This window comes from Oculina patagonica, chromosome 13 (genome assembly GCF_052425735.1).
Source record: "Oculina patagonica isolate OP01 chromosome 13, crgOcupat, whole genome shotgun sequence".
Lineage (NCBI taxonomy): Eukaryota > Metazoa > Cnidaria > Anthozoa > Scleractinia > Oculinidae > Oculina > Oculina patagonica.
The window spans coordinates 32,203,289-32,225,505 of NC_135770.1; the positions used below are offsets into that span (position 1 = coordinate 32,203,289).

The 22,217-nt window shown below is 38.1% G+C and overlaps 3 protein-coding genes across 4 annotated transcripts in view; all 3 read right to left on the reverse strand.

Annotated features, from left to right (window-relative positions):
• LOC144635250 (uncharacterized) overlaps positions 1 to 22,217 on the reverse strand; it is a 91,281-nt gene that overhangs the window by 23,981 nt on the left and 45,083 nt on the right. The window lies entirely within an intron of this gene.
• Positions 3,392 to 7,284, reverse strand: LOC144635594 (uncharacterized). Its single transcript, XM_078494684.1, has 4 exons — positions 7,032 to 7,284; positions 6,263 to 6,330; positions 5,498 to 5,536; positions 3,392 to 4,090 (listed from the first exon to the last, which is right to left on the reverse strand). The coding sequence occupies exons 1-4, from the start codon at positions 7,282 to 7,284 to the stop codon at positions 3,467 to 3,469; spliced, it is 984 nt and encodes a 327-aa protein (XP_078350810.1). The 3' UTR covers positions 3,392 to 3,466.
• LOC144635595 (uncharacterized) lies at positions 19,075 to 19,671 on the reverse strand. Its single transcript, XM_078494685.1, has one exon. It carries the CDS (start codon positions 19,669 to 19,671, stop codon positions 19,075 to 19,077), a length of 597 nt encoding a protein of 198 aa, XP_078350811.1.

Consider the following 22,217-nt stretch of genomic DNA (forward strand, 5'->3'; position numbering starts at 1 on the left):
GTACCTTCGTCTGCGGAGCAGCCACATCCGTCGCCGATTTTTCCGAACAACATCAGTAATGTCAGCAGAAGAACCACGAGAGAAATTAAGCACATAGTGATGACCAGCGCCAACAAGGCACGATTTGATCCTTGTGCAGCGTTCGCACGGCCAGTTTCTTTCTCTGCCGCGTTCCGTTCAAGTTTTTCCTGTTCCTGTGGCTTGGTTTCCACCGAAGTCGCCTTATCATCTTCCAAAGTCGGGTTTACAAATGATCCCTTAGTCGATGTGTGCATCTCGAATATCGCCTATCTGTTGAATGTTTCGAGAATGGAGTCTCTTTACAAATAATTAACGGACCACACTAGTTGTCAATTTTTAATCTGCACGACGTATGTGTTCGTCAACTTCAAAATATATTTTATTTCATGAAAACCATCCTTTATCATCCTAGTATATAACGTTATCTCACTCACTTCATAGAAGTGCCACTTTTAATTTTAACGTTTTAACCTTTTTAGAAAATCCGCTTTTAAGACTTTTTTAAAAGCAATACCTATAGTACTCCTTAAATGTACACACTCCTTAAGAATCCGTAAATGTGCATACCTTTTAAGACTCCTGAAAAGTCCCGCTTTTAAGACTTCTTAAAAGTCCCGCCTTTAAATATGATTATCTAAGGACCCTGACAAGCGAGGACACATTGTTAAGGACACACAATTTGTGTAAAATTTGTCGGAGGCACAATTTTTTTTTATTTTTTCCAGAATTATTTTGTGTCCGCAACAAATGTTTGCCGATTTGCGCAGCATAAAAAAACAAAACATTTATTTTGTGTCCCGCTCATTTTCCCACCCAAGAAACATCACGGGTGACAGTGTGGTCTCGTTTGCCGCGGCCTTAATGGCTTTGGTCTTAGTTTTTTACTCATTAAATTACCTTTTAAAGTGCTTACTGTATGCACTGCATTTTCAGGGGAGTTCAAGTTTGCAAATTGGCCATTTTTTTGTACTTTGCGGAATTTGATTGGTGAAAATTGTTAATCTTGCAGGGAATTAATTTTTGCGATTTTCAGGAAGTCAAATTCAAGTACAATTACAACATTTTTGCTTGAGTGTCAATAAAAAAATATTCAAACTAAGTGTCAATCTATTACAATAACGTCTTGTTCTAGAGTGGCTGACAGCTCTGCTAATGGATCATGAACAAGTTCTATTTCATTTCATACATTATCTCACTAGTTATCGCTAAAAAAAGAGTCGAAAAGAGACGTTTTGATAAAAACCAACATAACTTTTGAAGCATATGTAAAGATGATACTGATGTGGACTGAGATTTCTGCTGTGGAATGTATTTTTGCGGGAAATTTTTGCGGTAATAACTATTTGTGGTAACAGATTTTTTTGTGGGATATGAAAATATAACCCGCAAAAATCGCAATCAAGTGCCACACGGTTGCGTTAGCGAAGTTCCCCCTCCCCCCAGGCGACATAAGCAGCTGCCAGTGTTTTAAAGGAGCTGTGGTAATGACGGCGCAACTTTAAAAAAATGGCCATTCTTTCACGGTTGTCATTCTCAATCTTTCTTAAGCGTCCGAAATTTAGAGTTTTTAGTATTAATCGAGTTATCTGAGATATGGTGGAAATCAACTGTACCTTAGCCAGCGAAAGATAATAACTTGGTACTAAGATAGTCTTGGCTTGTTAGCGGTCGTAATCACAAGCACAGTAAAGGAAGTACAAACTCACTAATTGATTAGGAAAGCTTAAACATCTTTTGCAGAACAATTAGCATGCGTTTCTAATTATTTCGTGAGTCGCAATATACCTTTTAACTTTTCTCTATACCTTGAAGTGCGATTTGATAAGAAAATTGAGTACTGGCTAGGAATATTGAATAATTGGAATAAAAATTGAATATCGACAAGATTTAGGGATTATACACTCGTGGATAACGGGCTAGGAATAATAAATGGACATGGGCAAAGTATTCCAACACTAAACCTCTGATAATTTTGTTTTCTCAAAAATTCAACGAGTTTACAGTTTATGTGAAAACTGAGGAGCATGAATAAAACTTCTCAGCGATCAGCTTCTTGTTTTGTTTGTTGTTTTATTTTGAGCAGCTGCGGTCTCAGCCACCGCCAGCGTACGTAGGAGTAGATATAATTTACTCACCTTAAAAAGATCGTTTAACAGTTTAGGGAAATGTTAGCATTTTAAATAAAAACATTAGAGTAAAATGCTTTGTTTGGGACTGGTAAATAAATAATTAACGATATTTAAACTGAAGGTAATTTTACTCTAGATGGTTTAAACCACGCAACGCTCTCTTTTTCGATAGGTTTTAAAGGAGGAAGATACATTAATTATTGATCACAAAAAGAACAGTTAATGTGTGGCTTTCACAAAATGATTGACGGGGAATTTAGCTACTGGTTACTGCATATACTGATATGCAAAATACTCTTCGTCGTTGGTGCCCGTTATGCAAATAAACCAACTGTTCACTGTGTTATTTTCCTGTGTTTACTATACTATTTTGTCCTCACAGAACGTGAATTTGACTCGCGGCACGATCGAGTTTTCACTTTGAAACCCAAGCAAATAGACCTTGTCGCGATTTTCGACGCTATTTTTGAATGGTAGGCAAAGCGGTTAGAAATTACAGTGTTTGTATGGGAATCGGACGGCAAATAATATTTTCAAAAATTGAATTCTGGACAACTTGTGATGGTAAAGTTAAGAGTACTCGGCAAAAGTCGAACGGGGCGGCTGGCGTTCACCTCTCTCCCCCCTTAAACGTCCGATGGTAAAACGCTTTAACATAATCTTTGCGCGCGACCAGAGCAACTTTATCGTGCTATTTTATTGTCTTTACATGTAAAGAAAATAAAGTGTAAATAGGAGCGCGAACAATATCGTATTTCTTCTCTCTTGCGGAATAATGTACATTTATGTTTTTTTAACGGATGTCATGTAGGGCCAAGTATCTGATCCCAACTATTTTTACAGTAAATTAGCAGAAGTCAAGTAAAGGTTGTGGTCGCTACTTTTGAAGAGTTGCTGCATTCAGAGATCGGCTTCGTCTTGGATATACTTGTAGGGGAGAAATTGTATCGCTACTTTATAAGGGGGGGGGGGGTGGGGAACGTTACTTTTTGATTTGCCGCTGTGTGGTAAATGATACAAAAGTGTAACGAGGAAAATTAGTCAGGCACCCCACATTTTTCCAACACTGGTTTTATTTCAGCAAGCCAATATAACATCAACTACGTTGAAACAACATGATACAATAACATAACATCCTCTACGACTTATCTTCAAAACTTCCACTGAATTCGAAGCTGTTAATCCTGCAGTTTATCAGTTTATTTTTTATCTTGTTTATAAATCAATAAATAGTTGTCTTTACTTGCCGCACTGCTTATGATTGTGTGCATGCTGAGATAGCTGATAAATAGATCTTGACAAGCTGATTGTTCACACTAAATATCTTCTACAACGGTGACCTCGATGAACTTAATCCCAACTTTCTCGTCTTTGCCGTCTTTATAAACCTCGAGAGTGAGTCCGTTGCTGAGTACCAGTCGGCTGTTGAAGCCAGCGGTCTCCACGAGGCCTCCGTCATGAGCAGTGTAGCACGAGCCCCAGCTTTCATGTGCATCCAACTTGAGAGTGATAACAAACTGACCGGGATAGAAAGTGTCGCTTGGTCTGGATGAGTATCTGCTGATCTGTCTTATTTGCTTGAAGATTGTACCAGAGGAACCCTCAATTCCAAAACATGGGGGGCTGTCATGGTAATTAAATCTATCCAAAATCCAAAAGCCAACAAAACTAATCCCGTCAGATATCCCAAACATGGGATCGCTGTCCTCATTTTCACCGATATCGACATCATTGCAAACCACAATTTTAACTGTTAGCTTGGTGGAATTGTGCAAGACATTAGCAGGAATCATGGGTACTTTGAGGAGAGCGGCGTCATCTTCTGATGGATCTGCGGTGAACGTGAGCTGTTCAGTGATGTTCAAACGATAACTGTTGATGTACGATGCATGCGCCACAAGCCAAGATGGAGTCATAGTCTGATGGTAAATGATTTTCTCCTACGAAATAAGATTGTTGATATTTGATTTCATAGAAATTGGTGCAAAGTTTCATCCAGAAAAAAGGAAGTAAACGATTTAAATTCATCTTACACCTATGGACCAATATTTCGGCCTCTTATTTACCGTAATTGAGCCGTTATAGCCAGTAAGTCCAGTAAACTCCACAAAAATTTTTTATCCATTCATCTTAAAAAATTAAACACCGCGCCACTTTTTACTCAAATCATTTATTCACCTGGCAGATACAATTGCATTACGTAGATCGAACTTGAAATATCATGCAAACGAGTAATATTTATAATTTAAAAAGCTCCATTAGCTAAGTGATATTGGAAATTACCGTACCCAAATTCGCAAGTAGCCAATCAGAAGCGCGATCTACTGTCCTGATATCATACGATATCAAGTCACTGACCTGATATGCCACCATATCACGGTCACTTTGAAGTAAAGTAGTGTTACTGTACGATGAATTGAAAAGAGGTTTTACCAATAAAACAGAACTTCGTAATTTAAATTTAGACTCAGTAAGTCGCACACACACAAAATAGATTTTTGTTAATGTATTTTTTAAATAAATGGAAAAAGTACATCATCAGTACAACGACTCTTTCGTATAAATTTTCTACAACAGTCTTTGGGTGGTGGTGGTCGGGAGGGGGGGCAGTGATATAACTGGCATATTGTTGTAGTAATCCCTTAATTAGAATTTTTTCTAGGGTAGTTTGACAAGAAGATTCAAATATTAAAATTATCTTACTGGGCTGTAACTTGTTCATAGCATCCGTATTGTGCTTTGTTTATTGATCCACATTTGCACTGCACACAGCCTAATCCCTTGGCATTCTCGCTCGTTTAAAGAAGCAATGTCACGGTATATGAAGTCATTTTTCTGATTCGTTCAAACGGAAGGAACCCTCAAAATAATAGTTTTTTAACATAGAAAAACAACAAAGGAGTAATAAAGAGGCGAAAATAACCGAGAATGGTTTTGACTGATAAAGATTAAGACAAATTTCGAACGAAAAATTTGCAGAACTTTGCCAATTTTTTCAAATTGTGTTGTTCGTGACATAGCTCCTTTTAGCCTGGAATCTGTTCTTGTCATTGACGTCACCGAATAGCGATCTCTTGCCCGCTTCCGATCCAGGCTTCGCGCAGACATCGTGATCACAGTTTCAGGCCTCGCGCGGTGAACGAGACAAGAGAGAACACTCAAAGCGATTATTTATTTCAGTAAAGGGCTGCCAGTAGTTTAAAAAGTGAATGAATCTTCATTTTCTGTAGGGTCGGCGGGTTGGTAAGTCAGTTGGTAAAGGCAAACCATACTACGACAAATCACATTTTAAAAGAAAAGTAAAGAATGCTCTACAAAGAGATACAGCTATCATGAAAATTTTGTACCTTAATTTTAAATTTTTCGAGGTCTTCAATGCGCTCGATCTAAAAATAAAGAAAAGGAAAAAGAAGTTCTGCTATAAAAGGGATGGTAACTCCCACATTTCACGCTTCCGGGTACGAAATGAAAAGTTTTACTTTTGCAGTCCTGACACTTTGTGTAGTCAAAAACCTGCAAACTGCTCAAAGTTTCCTGAAAGCAAAATGCACCCTAGACAAAATTATGACATAACTTGCTAATGTTTAACAAAAATATTCTTAGGAAAGATGAGAATTATTTTATCAGTAACTGTCGTATAACATACGCAGGTTGTTTGTCAGCTGCTTACGCTTTGATGGTTGACTGACAACTGTTTGGTGACACTCGACAAAATTTTAGTAGCTAGCCGAAAAAAATTGTTCGTACTAAACGCTGTGAACACTGTGAACATAGAGTCGTATCTTCTTGCTATTTGTTGAAATTCCTCATTCGTCCTCAGTAAGATGTCACTTAAACTTTAAGAAAGTCAACATCTTTGGGTGAAAAGAGCAAAAAAAAAACAAGATGGCACGATTCTCGATTTATCAAATTCGTTATTACTCTTATTACTATTTCACATTTCCCTTTACGTTTAAACTGCCCCGTCCCGATGCCATTGGCGCTATGTTGTTTATGATTCTGTCTCCCAAAACAAACTAGGGTTTTGTGACCTACTTTTTCTGTCAAGTGCAATAATGCTATTTGTGATTGTGGGATGACAAACTGATTTTAATCACAATTCATGTCCTTACCAAATTTAGCAGAAGGCTTGTGATATTCTTCTCAAATGCCTCCTTTTTGGCTGATTCCGTAGATGAAGCTTAAAATAAAAATAACCTTTTCTTAGCTGATATTGATATTGATAATAAATTCCGTCATAACATTGTCAAAGTAGGAGCCATGTTGATCAACAGATTTATTTAACAATGTTATGGAGAAATTTGTCATCAATAAGAGGACAGACTCATAAAAAGCTGCCATCTTCGTTTTTACTAAAGAGCCAAAACGATAAAAGATAAGTAACCCTTTTTATCTTTACTTGACGAAAACTGAAGAAAACCTAAATTTCTTGAAGAAGCCTTCCTAATCCTTGATAAATGGGAGTGACAGCTAGATTTTCTATCGTGCGAACCGTTAAAAGTGTTCCTTACTTCTTTCAACAGATAAAATGCTGGTAAACCTGCTCAAATCTCCAAAGGTGCGTTTTTCAAATTTTTTTCGAAAATTATGAAGCAGTTTTGATTATTTCATGTGAATTTCAAACTAGTGCAATTTTTTTAGTGCAGCGAAATGTGCTGCTGTGCCTTGCTGTGAATTAAAGACTATTTAACCACTTAAAAACTGTAGAAAAAAAAACAACTTATACAATGCTTGACAAACGTCTGTAGCTTTTTCATGCAGTCATCGTCCTCTACTACATTTAAAGACAGTGAATGTTATCAACTGACAAAGAATTACAGAAATGACTTACTAAATAATAACTTATCAAATGCTTCTAAATACTTTCTATATCATTTATACCTTCGTCTGCGGAGCAGCGACACCCGTCGCCGATTTTCCCGAACAGCATCAATAATGTCAGCAGAAGAACCGCGAGAGAAATTAAGCACATCGTGATGACCAGCACCAACAAGACACGATTTGATCCTTGTGCAGCGTTCACACGGCTAGCTTCTTTCTCTGCCGCGTTCCCTTCCCGTTTTTCCTGTTTCAGTGGCCTGGTATCACCTTCCAATGTTGGGTATATGAAGGATCCCTTGGTCGATGCGTGCATCTCGAATATCGTCTATCTGTTGAATTTTTTCGAGAATGGAGTCTCTTTACAAATAAGTAACGTACCACACTAGTTGGCAATTTGTAATTTGCATGTCTACGTGTACGTCAATTTCAAAATGTATTTTATTTCATGAAAACCATTTTATAGTATATGACGCCATCTCACTCACTTCATAGAAGTGCCACTTTAAATTTTAACATTTTAAACTTTTTAAAAAATCCGCTTTTAAGTCTTTTTTGAAAGTAATACCGATAGTACTCCTTAAATAAGTGCACTTTTTAAGACTCCGTTATTGTGCGTACCTTTAAAAAATCTTTAAAAGTCCCGCTTTTAAGAATTCTTAAAGTCCCGCTTTTAAATATGATTGTCTAAGGACCCTGACAAGCGAGGACACTTTGTTGTGGACACACCATTTGTGTAAAATTTGTCCGAGACACAAAAAAGTGTCTTGTTTTTTTTTTTCCAGAATTATTTTGTGTCCGCAACAAATGTTTTGCCGGTTTTTGCAGCGTGAATATAAATAAAAACAACGATTTTTTGTGTACCGCTCATTTGCTCACTCAAGAAACGTCACGAGCAGCAGTGTTTGCAGCTGCCTTAATTGGTCTAATTTTTCTTTCGGTAAACTTAACTTTTAAAGAGCTTATCGTATGGCACTACATTTGTGCGGGAGTTCAATTTTGAGGATTGGCCATTTTTTTTTTAATTTTGCGGAACATAGTTTTTTGATTGGTAAACAAATAGTTTATCTTGCGATTTTAAGGAAGTCAAATTCAAGTACAACATCTTTAATTTGCTTGAGTAACAATAAAAAAATATTCAAACTAAGTGTCAATCTATTACAATAACGTCTTGTACTTGAGTGGCTGACAGCTCTGCTAATGGATTATGAACAAGTTCTGTTCCATTTCATACATTATCTCACTAGTTATCGCTAAAAAAAAGTCGAAAAGAGATGTTTCCATACACCCCGACATAATTTATGAGGCACAAGTAAAGATAATACTGATGTGGACTGATATTTCTACTGTGGAATGTATTTTCGCGAAAACATTTTTGCGGTATTTCATATTTGCACGTATTTTTTCAATCATGAAAAATAAAAAGAAAAATGAAACGCAAAAATCGTAAAAATTAGAACCCGCAGAAATTACGTGCAAGACAGGTGGCGCCAGGGAAGTTGCAACCACCTGACATAAAACGTTGCCAGAGTTTGAAAAGAGCTACCTTACGGACAACGCTGAAGAAAAACATGGCGAATTATTACCTCTTACTAGTTTTTTTTTCCCTTTTTACCTTAAAAACTATTATTTTTAGGGTATCCTTTAATTTGAAAGAAATTTTGCACAACAAAAAAAATATGACTTGAAATATCGTGACAACTCTTGGACGATTGCAATGGTAAAGTTAATAATTTAGTTTCCCTAAGAACAAAGGCTACCTTCTCTACATTTAATTATTGTAAAACAGCAAATATTACCAAGGTATTAAGCGAGTTAAAAGTTGAAATAACGGGAAATTAGATAGGGCCGCTGGCTCGACTGCGGTACAAATACATCGTATATATACCTGAAATGTACGGTAAGTATTTGATATGCATGGTTACAATATATTGGGGCAAAGAAAGCTCTCAGATAGAAGTGGAAAGTCTCAGAAATGGACGTGAATTTTGTCCAAACTATTTTCTGATTTTGAAAGGCTGATGTTTCATCTCTGTTCTAATTAAGGAGTAGAGATATAGGGTAAGAAACCTTACATATATATCGTTCAACATAGCCGAGTACCACCGAGAAAGCCCAAAAAACGGCTGCAAGGGTAAACGTTTTAAGTCGAGAAAAACGTTCGAAACAGCCTTGTTCAAGTTTTCTAAAACATAGTGGAAATCTACTGCACCTTAGTCAGCGAAGGATGGTAAGTTGATGCTGGGATCGCCTTGGCTTGTTAGCGGTCATAATCACCAGTACAGTAAAGGAAGTATAAACTCACTAACTGATTAAATTTCAAACATCTGTTGCAGAACAATTAGCATGAGTTTGATCCTGAGGGTTGCAATATACTTTTTCTACTATACTCTGTAACTTGACATGCGATTTAAAAGGAACATTGAGTACTGTCTGGGAATAATGAATAATTGGAATGAATATCGAATATCGACAAGATTTAGGGATTGAATAAATGGAATGACCAAAGAATTCCAACGCTAAACTTTTGATAACTTTGTTTTCTCTAAAATTTACAATCGATCATGGTTTACGTCCTCAACAAAGGTTTTAGTTTATGTGAAAACTGAACGGTCTCATCCACCACCATAAGCGTAAGATCAGGAATAATTATTTTATTTTGCTCAAAAAGACCATTTAAGAGAGAGCTCCGGGAAAAAAATAGCATTTTAAATAAAACCATAGAGAAATTTTCTTCGTTGGGACTGATTTCATCCGACAGCCCACATTTAAAAATCTAGAGGTAATTTTCGCCAGATGGTTCAAACCACACAACACCTTTTTTTGCTGATCACAAAAAGGACATTTAATGTGTGGCTTTCTCGATATAATTGACGGTAAAATTCGCTATTTGTTACTAAATATAGCCATATGCAAAAAACTTGTCAACAATGGCGCGCGTTTTGTAAATATACCAACTGTTTGATGTCCAATATTTTTGTCCTCACAAAACGATCTGTCTCGCGGCACGCCGTCTATTCATTTTGAGACTCAAGCGTTTGATTGCACATAAACACAACAAGCGAAGTTACTGAATATTTAACATTTGTTTTACAACTTTAAGTGTAACGTAGATGATTCATTTTTGTGTACAACAGGGTTTCATTTTGTAGTATTTAAAAAAAAGGAGGGATTCGACTAGTATAGTAGGGTTGTTTTACTCCTGTTTTTTGCAGTGGAATCTCGTTAATTTGCGGAGGAACAAATTATCTTGGTGACGTCATAGACTCATGAATAAAATGCGGTGGGTATTATTAGATTGTGAGTGATGCCATGTTCTATTTTTATCTTGGCCAGAGCAATTTGCTTTTCTATTTTTAAAAGGGTAAATAGGAGCGCAAACAAATGAAAATGAACCTGTTTGCAAGTTAAAATTAACAAAAATCTTCAATTGGCAGTGCAGGATTTTAAAGGTGTTACTTCAGTGGAACCCCGATATAACGATATGCCAAGGGGGCAGTAAAATTATATCGTTATATCGAGGAATCGTTATATCGGGGTTCTGTCCCATACATTTTACTATTGCCGGGACATAACATATTCATCGTTATATCGGGAATATCGTTATATCGAAGATCGTTATATCGGGGTTCCACTGTTGTTATACATTATCGTATTTCTCCTGTCTAGCACAACTATTCACCTCAAAGTCGGTGGCTAGTAGTGGATATTTACCTAGCCGCGAAGATGTGAGATAATATTTCCCGAAAGGATGATTTTTGACTAGTTTATTCCTGTAAAAAGTTAAAATTTTCTCGCTCTTTGCTCGGAGGTGAATAGCAAAGGAAATTCGGAGTTTGAGTAGCCCATCAGCGAAAAAGCGAAAAATTTCATGCAGGGTCAAGTATCCAATCCCCTCAATTTCAGCAGTCTTGCAGAATGGCGCGTCAAGTTGATGCCGCTACTTTTGAAGGGTTGTTACTTTCTGGGATCGGCTACGTCTCGGATATACTTGTAGCGGAGAAATGTTATCGCGTAGTGAGGACCGTTACTTTCCGAACTTGAGTAAGAGGACGAGGAACGTGCTACAGAATGGCGTGTTGTGTGGTAAAGGATTCAAATTTGTTACGAAGAAAATTCGTCAAGCTTTCCACAATTTTTTTCACCAACGGGTTTATTTCAGCATGCAAATATAACAATAATTACCATTGAAAAAAGCAGCATTTTAATTTTAACATAAAATTTCCCTAGTTTGAAGCTGTTGGTATCATTTCATTCTGCAGTTCTTTTTTTATTTATTTTTACCGCCAATAAAAAAAATTCTTTTTATAAGTGCTTTTACGCTCATTTTTTCATGCATGAGTAAGTTGCATAGTAAATCGTGGTGCTGAGTTCTTACACTAAACATCTTCTACAACAGTGACTTCGACGAAATTGATCCCAGACCTCTCCTCTTTGTCCTCTTTATAAACCTCAAGACTGAGTCCGTTGCTGAGCACCAGTCGGTTGTTGTAACCAGCAGTTTTAACGAACCCCCCCTCGTGCGCAGAGTAGCACGATCCCCAGTTTTCATGTGCATCCAACTTGAGAGTGATGGAAAACTGGCCGGGATAGAAAGAGTCACTTGAGCTGGTCCAATAATAGTTGATATACCTTCTTCCAGTTAAAGTGGCACCAGAGGAACCCTCAACTCCATAACAGTTGGCATATTCTTCGTAATTCTCTTTATCGAGAATCTGAAAGCCAACAAAGCTTATCCCGTCAGACATGCCATATCTGATATCGCTGTCCCGACTTGATGCGATATCGACGTCATTCGAAACCACAATTTTAACTGTCAGCGGGGTGGAATTTTGCAAGACATTGGCAGGAATCACGGGTACTTTAAGGAGAGCGGCGTCATCTTCTGATGGACCGTCGGTGAACGCGAGTTGTTCAGTGGTATTCAAACGATAACTGTTGATGTAGGACGCATGCGCAACAAGCCAAGATGGAGTCATGGTCTGATGGTAAATCACTTTCTCCTATAAATAAGATTGTTGAGATTTGATTTAATAGATATTAGTTCAAAATTTCATGCATAAAAAAGGAGCAAACGACAGCAGCATTTTAATTTTTTTTTTTTGTAACTTTTCTGAAAAAGGTAAAGTTTTATTGGAAAAACCTAAACGAAATCCGGGTCTCATCACGAATCCGGAAACGTTTTATTCAGTGTGAAGATAAGATATTCATTTTAACCGTGAGCGATTGTAATTCATCTTACACCTTTGGGCCACTGTATTTTTATTTCAGCCACTTATTTACCGGAATTGAAAAGCTATTGTAAATTCCTACAAGAATTTGTTCCATTCAACTCAAAATTTGAACACAGCGCCACGTTTCATTCAAATCATGTGTCTACTAGGCAGATGCATTGATTTACTTAGATCGAACTTGAATAATAAGAATTTTTAAAGATTCGTTATAGCTAAATAAAATTGAAAAAAGGCGTTTGTTGGATATGAGATTGTTATAACCAGGTTTGGGCTACAGGTTTTTTTTTCGTTATCACCTTATATCCAATGCGCGTTTATGAAATAACTCAGTACCAGTTATGTCGTTACGATCTAAGGTTTTAAGACGGGATTGCTCTAAATTTCAACCGGGGGCCTGCAATAGCACCATTTCGAAAAATTTGAAAAAAATTCACAGCATAGCCCTAGGTGAACTATAACTATAAATATATATTTTACTTCGATTCGATAAATATTTTAGGCGTCGGAAGTGATCTTGATTTTGCATCTCTCAGAAGCGGTTTCAGGGGTCTGATACCGCACACTTCAAACACCTCCATTTCAAAATCATAACGATCTTCTTCGAATCAACAAATACATCATCAAAAAGAATAGATAATTATACACATTTTGAATGGTTATTTTCTAAGTTTGAATTAATATTGAATATTTGGGAGATTTTTAATTCTTTACATCATTTTGAGACATTTCACGCAAGGCAAAATTGACAAAATTCAGCGCCTAAAATCATTGCCTGGTACACGAGCTAAGGTGTAGAAAGTTATACCACGTGAAAGAGCATTGTTTCTTCTTTGAAAATCCGGTTTCAAAACCATGGGCAACTAAAAAGACGATTTTTAACGGCCCGAAATGCAAGTAGTACTTTCGTGAAATTTGAGCTTCGGCGTAACGGCTTCGCGATGCTTAAAACTGCCATAAACAAAACATATAAACATATTTGAACAACCCGGCTTCAAAAATACTTGTGATCTGGTTTCAGAACATATTTGCCAGATATTTTGCGGGATTTGGTGTCATTTGTAAGAAATAAGAAACCATTTAAGCAGTTTTATTTGACCTCGAGTTCCAAAGTAAACATGGGTCACGTAGCAATTGTCAAGGTCAAAGCACTCTTTATCAGATCAAATCGAAATCAAAATATTCAGAATTTGTTTAAAAACACACAAAACAAGCGATAAAAATGAAGTTTTGTTCGTACCTTTTAATGAGCTTTCTGTATATTAGATGAATCCAAGGAAATCGGACTGAAACAATTCCAACATTCGGTCAACAGCGGCCATTGCGTTACACTACACAGGGAGACCGCTTGTCAAAGGTATTGTTTCAACCCTGGTTTCAACCTCGGTCAGTCAATCCGTTTAAAGATAAATAAGACAAATGCCGGGAAAATTAGAAAATGTCAAACAAAAATAAAACATAATGTAACGCTAGCCTCGGTTATGTTTTCCTTGTGGCTTCCAATAAAATAAGTTTGCTTGATCGTGCGAAAAGGAAACATAAATAAACATGACCTTACATCAAGGAGTTTCCCTAAGCAGGTCATGTTTATTTTAAGCAATCATTATTCTCGTACCTTTTCTACAGTCAGGGCCTCTGTGAAGCAGTCGTGTATCCAGGCTAAGTTTGTATTTATATCAGTACAAGTTGTCGTTAGTAATATCTTGGAAAAGTGCGAATTTTCAGCTGAATTTTCCGAGAGTCATTTCGGAAATGGCATTTTGTGAGTATGCTGAGAAAGTTGGGGGACAATGTGGATCCAGTGCTGAACATCCGGCAAATTCCCAATGTATCGCAATCGAAAAATGTGACAAAGACATCAGAGGTCATTTGAAGACTTTTGCTGGTGGCTTTGCCGATTCTACCCTAAAAAGTGAGGCGGAACTTCTTTTAGCTAGAGCAGGTATGTATAAACAGAAAAATTTCAACATTGTCACGTACGCTTGACACGTCGGCCGGCTGACGGGGTAGGGGAAGGGAACGGGTTGGTTGTGAGGGGTGGCATGCCTGATTTACTTAAAAAAAAAAAAATTAAAATACGTTCTAGATTGAGGGACGCAAGACTTCTAACTATGTTTCTTCATGCCAGAATATAAGATGCTGTATCGTATAACACCAACTCCCCTCCCCACTTTTGTATATCGTATACCCAAAGGGGTAAGTTTGCTCCCGATAGCTGTAAATATTACGTTATCAGGCGAGACCGACTGGCGAGTTAAATACCTCTGAATGGAAAAAATGTGCACGAGAAAAAATTGCAAAGTTCTTTATCCGTCCGTTTACCAATGAGACACGGGTAACTAATATTATGTATAAATAATGATTACTGATATTGAACTTTAAAGGAGTCCCAACGGCCCGTAGTGAGTTCGCACGCGTTCTTTAATTTACTGAAAAGGAAGGGCTGCTGGTTCGACAATCTGTGGGCAAGTCTTTTTCAGTTGGAGTGAAGTGGGTGGTGGCGTTTCGTCTGTGTATGTAACAAGTTATTAATAGGTCATGTTAGTTTATGTCATGCAGTATATACACGCCGCTTAACTGGAAAACACTCAATTTTGAAACCTAGGTCTTGATTAATAATATCATTGAACAGTGTATTGAATGGAACGCCAACCTCTATGTGTGCTTCGTTGACTTCGAGAAAGCATTTGATTCTGTAGATCGTGCTGTACTGTGGAGGATTATGAGAAGCTACAGCATTCCTGAGAAGATTGTGAAGATGGTGAAAGTGATGTACAGTGGAAGTGAGTGTGCGGTAACGGATGGGTCAGGTGTGTATGATTGGTTTGAGATCAAGACCGGCGTTAAACAGGGTTGCTGTGTGTCTGGGTTTCTTTTCCTGCTTGTTGTGGACTGGGTTATGAGGAAGACCACCGAACATGGGAACACAGGCATCAGATGGAAGTTCAACAACTTCCTAGAAGATCTTGATTTTGCCGACGACCTAGCCCTGATCTCAAGCAGTGGAAGGCATATCCAGGCTAAAGTCAGCAACCTGGAACGATATGCAAAAATGACAGGCCTCAGAATCAATACAGCAAAGACCATGATGATGAGCTGGAACAACCCCGCAGGCAGAAATGTCCAGATCGATGGAAAAGAGCTAGAAGAGGTGTCAAAATTTGTGTATCTAGGAGGAACAGTGACCCAGGAAGGGGGTTCAGACGAAGACATCAAAAGCAGACTTGGAAAAGCCAGAGCAGCATTCAGCAAGCTTAGAAACATATGGAAGAGCAGCCAGCTGAAACTAAAAACTAAGCTGAAGATATTTAAGTCCAATGTTGTATCTGTCCTGTTATACGGATGTGAAACTTGGCGTATGACTTAACGAGATGCGACCAAGCTGGACGTATTTCTGCATAAAAGTCTGAGAAGGATTATGAAGATCTATTGGCCTATGAAAATATCAAACGAGGAGATTCGAAATCGAGCTACATCAACACCATCAGTGAGCAAATCTTCCGGCGGCGCTGGAAGTTCATCGGCCACATCCTCAGAATGGATCCAAGCAAACATCCCAAGACGGCATTAACATGGGCCCCAGAGGGAAGGCGAAGTCGTGGCAGACCGAGGGAGACTTGGCGAAGAACTGCGGAAAGAGAAAGAGCGGCTTTGGGTTTCGGCTCGTGGAACGAGGCAGCGGTGGCTGCCCGCGACCGTGCAGCATGGCGGAGGAAAATGTCCGGCCCTATGCCCACTTAGGGCTTTGGCAATAAGTCAAGTCAAGTCAAGTAAGTCAATTAACAATTGGTTTATGCTTTAGCGTGCACTATCGAGTTATGGATGCACGCTAGAAGTTTGGAGAGCACGAAAGAATCGTAAAAGTAAAAAAAAAATTGTTTTTAATTTGAAAGGAATTTTGTACATCAGAAAAAGAGAGACCTTAAAAATCGTGACAAATATCAAACAAGCATAGTTTTCCTTCAGAACATTGTCAACCGTCTTGACGGTAAATTATTGTAAAACAGTATATATTTCCACGGTACTAAACGGGTTTAAAGTTTAAGACGGATTCCGCTCAAGGTTGATTAATAAGTGCAAAAATTAATTACGAAAAATCTACTCACAGTAACGTTTGGTATACCGTTTGAAACATCTCACTGTAATTCATTTCTCTAATTGAGCCCGCTATTAAATTCTAAAGCATTCTTGAGAAATTTAACCTCGTCAAAAAAGTTTAAAACCCATGTTGTTTTGTTTTGAACCGACGTGAAACGTCCATTTTAACTAAAATATGGAGAACTTTAAATTCATTTTTATCTCGCGGGGTCAGCTTAAGAGCTAAAATTTCGATAGGTTCTTCTCAAAACTGTAATAAAACTGTGCCCATGCTATGAGGACTTTTTGGAAACTTTATTTTTGCCCTTATTGCTCGAATATTCAGCGGAAACCGTCTTAAGTAGCAAAAAAGTCAGATAAAGACTGCCGACTGATGCAGTGCAAATAAATTGTATACTTGAAAGGTACGCTTGGTCAGTATGTGATATGCATGGCAACAATGTTTTACGGCGAGAAAAGTCTCAGAAATAGAGAAACTAAATTTTGCCCAAACTATTCTGATTTTGAAAGGCTGACGTTTCATCTTAGTTCTAGTTAAGAAGTGAAGATATAGGAGTGAAGAGATAGCTGAGTACCACTGAGAAAGCCCAAAAAACGGCTGCAAAGGAAAACGTTTCAGTTCGAGAGAAACGTTCGAAGCAGCCATATGCATTGTTGGAGTTATCTGGGACAGAGTGGAAATCTACTGCACCTTAGTCAGCGAAGGATGGTAAGTTGATGCTGGAATCGCCTTGGCTTGTTAGCGGTCGTAATCACCAGTACAGTAAATGAAGTATAAACTCACTAACTGATTAAAATGCAAACATCTGTTGCAGAACAATTAGCACGAGTTTGATCCCGAGAGTCGCAATATACTTTTTTAACTTCACTCTGTAACTTGACATGCGATTTAAAAGGCCGGAACATTAAGTACTGTTTTCTCGGAATAATGAATAATAAAATAATTGGAATGAAAATCGAATATCGACAAGATTTAGGAATTGAATACTTGTGTATCATGGGCTAGGAATTATAAATGAAATGAACAAAGTATTCCAACGCTAAACCCCTGATAACTTTGTTTTCTCGAAAATTCATAATCGATCATAATTTACTTCTTCAGCAAAGTTTTTAGTTTATGCGAAAACTGAGCGGTCTCATTCACCATCAGCGTAGGATTAGAAATATTATTTTATTTTGCTCAAAAAGACCATTTAACACCGTAGAGCTCAGGAGAAAATTAGCATTTTAAATTAAACCATTAGAGAAATTTACTTTGTTGGGACTGATTTCATCCGACAGCCGACATTTAAACCGGAGGTAATTTAACGCCTGATGGTTCAAACCACACAACGCTTTCTTTTTTTATAGGTTTAAAGGAGGAAGGTTCATTAATTGTCGTTCATAAAAAGGATAGTTAATGTGTGGCTTTCTCAATATGATTGACGGTAAAATTAGCTATAACCATAGGCAAAGTACTTGTCGACAATGGCTCGCGTTTTGCAAATATACCAACTGTTTGCTGTCCAATATTTTTTTCCTCACAGAACGTTTATGTGACTCGCGACAAGTCGTTTATTCATTTTGAGAATAGAATGGCGAAGTTACTGAATAATTAACATTTGTTTCACAATCTTAAAGTGTAACCCCTCAGAGCTGGCACATGAAAATGCCGCGAGGGGTTAATGAATAGTTACTGAAAAGTTTAGCATCGCAGAGTAAATCCCCTACTCAAAATTGCGACAAAGCCTCGAGGGGGTGGGTGGCATCTACCATCCCCCGATCCCAGCCCCGAATATCAATGAATTGGAAGCTGTTGTTACTATTTCATTCTGCAGTTCTTTTTTTTATTTTTACCACCAATAAATATGAGTAAGTTGCATACTAGATCGTTCGTGCTGTTCTTAAACTAAACATCTTCTACAACAGTGACTTTAATGAACTTGATCCCGACCCTTCCCTCTTTGTCCCCTTTATAAACTTCAAGTGTAAGTCCATTGCTGAGCACCAGTCGGTTGTTGTAGGCAATGGTCTTCACGGAGCCTCCGTCATGCGCAGTGTAGCACGAGCCCCAGATTTCGCCCACCTTTAGAGTGATAACGAACTGTAGAAGGAATCGCTTGGTTTGAGGTGGCAAGTATTACCATCCCCGTTGATTACCTTCAAACTCGGTCAAGACAAACCCTCAATTCAACAACACGGGGCGACCGTATCGTAATTGCTTTTATCGAAGGTCATTAAGCCAATGGAGTTTATCCCGTCAGAAAGACCATGTACTTGTAGCAGATAAATTTTATCGCTGATTTCGTGGGGGTGAGACGACGTTACTTTCCTAATGGTTGCTGTGTGGTAAAGGATTCAAAAGTGTAACGAGGAAAATTCGTCAAGCGCAACACTTTTTTTTTCAACACCTGTTTAATATTTTTACAGTTTTTACATTCCACACTTAGACAAAATATTGTTACTATAACTATTTTAATTCGTATCGTTTTTAATTATAGCGTATCTAAATTTATACACTTCTAACGAAGTTTTTTTTTTATTTTTCTATTTTTATTTCGTGGCGTACCGTAAACTAGCTTTTTAGCTAAGCGTACCAACCACGTTTAATAAATATTGTTGTTGTTGTTGTTACTGTGTTCGAAGCTGTTGTTACTATTTAATTCTACAGTTTATCAGTTTCTTCTTTATCTGTTTTAACCACAAATAAATAGTTTTTTCTTACTTGCCATACTTCTTAGTATGTTTGTGTGCATACTGAGAAAATAGTTTAATACAATTTGGGTGCCGCTCCCATACTAGACATCTTCCACAACAGTCACTTCGATGAACTTGATCCCAACTCTCTCGTCTTTGTTTTCTTTATAAACCTCAAGTGTGAGTCCATTGCTGAGCACCAGTCGGTTGTTGTACGCAGTAGTCTTCACGAAGCCTCCGTCATGCGCAGTGTAGCACGAGCCCCAGATTTCGCCCACCTTTAGCGTGATGACGAACTGCCCAGGGTAGAAGGAATCGCTTGGTTTGAGGTGGCAAGAATTATCAGCCCCGTTGGTTACCTTCAAACTCGGCCCAGACAAACCCTCATTTCTACAACAGGGGGCGACCGTATTGTAATTACTTTTATCGTAGGTCATAAAGCCAATAAAGCTTATCCCGTCAGACAGGCCATATGTGATATCGCTGTCGTCATTTGTTCCAATGTCGACATCGTTGCAAACCACAATTTTAACTGTTAACGGGGTGGAATTTTGCAAGACATTAGTAGGAATCATTGGTACTTTCAGGAGAGCGGCGAGATATTCTGATGGACCTGCGGTGAACGTGAGATGTTCAGTGGTGTTCAAACGATAACTGTTGATGTAGGACGCATGCGCCTCAAGCCAAGAAGGAGTCATGGTCTGATGGTACATTACTTTCTCCTACCAAATAAGATTGATGAGATCTGATTTAATAGACATTGGTACAAAGTTTCATCCAGAAAAAAAGAAGAAGTAAACGATTTAAATTCATCTTATACCTATGGACCACCGTAACTTCAATATTTCGACCACATATTTACCGCAATTGAACTGTTATTGTTACAGGTCCAGTAAACTATACAAAAAGTTGTTCCATTCAACTTAAAAATTAAACACCGCGCCACTTTTCACTCAAATTATGCGTTCACTTGGCAGATACAATTGCATTACGTAGATCGAACTTGAAATATCATGTGAGATTTTTATAATTCAGGCCCGGCCCGGGGGGTGGGGTGGGGGAGTTTCTAATATACATCATTTCTTTCCCCTGGGATACCAAAATACCTTAAAAATGCAAAAACGTTGATTACAAATACCTGAAATTATTGTAAACAGAATACCCTGTACCTGATCTGACCCTGTACCAAGCCTGGTAACTACAATCTTTGACAAATGTAGTTGACACATTGACTTCGCTCTGCTGTTTTTATGGCAAATTTACCACTAGTTTTTAAATTTCATGACTGTCTGCTAAAATACCCCCCCTCCCCCCATCCAATGTTGTAAAATTGTAGCAAAGGGCTCCTAGAAACAAACTACAACACTGATATGGGGAAGGGGGGTTGGAAAAGTAGGGCAAAAGGATGAAATTAGTCCAAACAACAATAAAATAGGGCCTAAATTGATTATGAGTTAACACTTTTGTCAATGATTGTCTGGGGTGCAAAACGCAATATATCTTAAAAACAGCACGTAATGATTAATCGGTTATAACATAAATTTATTTCTACTATCTGTTGTTTTCAACTGTCCAATCGACATTGTTGCTGTATTTATTGGATTCTAATTAGAGGTCATTTACGAATTTGACGATAACGCAATCAAAGGGTCAAATTTGAATAAAACTGAGGCAAAATGGTTACCGCTGCTAAAATTGATGAAGAAACTCCTGCTTTTACCTGCTTATCTCTGATGTGAAAATGGTTGAAACAGAAGGAAATTATGCTGAACTAATAACACATTTCCCAGCCTTTGGCATATAGCATAAAGGTGTCCGAAGACATTAAACTGCGAGGAGGTCACGCACGCAAATCATCGTTCGAGACGACCGAAGAAATATAAAGCCCGTGAAAACTGCTCAATTCATTGCCAAATGGGCGTTAACAAAACCCGGATCGGATGGGATCGGACCGGATCGGACCGGATCGGATCGGATCGGATCGGATCGGATCGGATCGGACCGGACCGGATTATCAAAACTCGGATCGGATCCGACCGGATTGACAAAACCCGGATCGGATCCAAAAAAAGTCGGATCACCGTAAATTCCCGCCAAAATCGTCACGTGATACCTCAAAAGAAGGAAATAAGTGGATGTTTGCTGTGTGTTGACCCTGCTGAAATGATTTCCGTTCCTAGAGTGTAAGGTAAAGATTGAAGTGGGGATATGAAAAAGAAAAGTGCAACGATTGCTGTGATTTCTCTCACTGCTGTTGTGTTTCGCATTCAAGACTTATCTTCATAAATAAATACGACACCCAATTGTACCACATTCTTACAGCCCTCGAAGTACTTCGATTAAATTTAATATTTACCTTTGAATTTTCGATCCTGCAGACAAGTACAAAAACAGCAAATCGATTGATTTCAAATTATTCGACGAGACTTTAATATAGAAGCAACCGATGAGGTCCACTGAAGGACCGAAACTCGAGTCTTGCTTAATTAAGATAAAACATTTGCCAGGAGACATTGTTGCAGCATCCTAGAGACTTGAAATGCAGTGATCAAACTGCCATAGAATTTATTTGTTGGATGCAAGTAACACAACAAAACATATAAAAAAAAAAATAGAGGTAAAGTTTTATAGCTCCCAGAGCACAAATCACAACCACTCAAACTAAGGGGAGCTTAAAAACAAAGAAACCATCGCTCGCAATGCTTAGAGACTGCAGTAGCCTTTAAAAGACTCGGATCTTAGATCCTCGCAACCGTGGTAACGAAACGTTATCATACGAACTAACCGCCACTTCAGATATTCTAGTTGACAGTTAGAAATCCACTGAACCGATTCACAATATAGACTACAACATTCCTTTTTAAAAAGGCTATTAAGAATCTCTCAACAAACAAGAGCCAATAAACCTAACGAATATGCCACAGACTGAGAGTTAGCAAACACAATGGCATAAAGATCATCACTGAAATGGCTCACGAAAGCGTTAATTAAATCCTCTGTTAACAGACTGAAGGCTAACATTCAGCAACCAGCGGGAGTCGTGTTGGCCTGTCTCATTTTATATTAGCACAAAGCGAACATCCACTTACTTCCTTTTTCGCCATCTTCGATTTGAGCTATCACGTGACGATTTTGGCGAGAATTTACGGTGATCCGACTTTTTTTGGATCCGATCCGGGTTTTGTCAATCCGGTCGGATCCGATCCGAGTTTTGATAATCCGGTCCGATCCGATCCGATCCGAT

Coding starts and splice junctions, on each gene's coding strand:
- LOC144635594 (XM_078494684.1), bottom strand. CDS start 7,284: ATGCACGCATCGACCAAGGGATCCTTCATATACCCAACATTGGAAGGT. Junction 6,331..7,031: donor TCGCTGCTCCGCAGACGAAG/GTATAAATGATA, acceptor TTTTATTTTAAG/CTTCATCTACGGAATCAGCC. Junction 4,091..5,497: donor TCGAAAAATTTAAAATTAAG/GTACAAAATTTT, acceptor CTTATTTCGTAG/GAGAAAATCATTTACCATCA.
- LOC144635595 (XM_078494685.1), bottom strand. CDS start 19,671: ATGACTCCTTCTTGGCTTGAGGCGCATGCGTCCTACATCAACAGTTAT.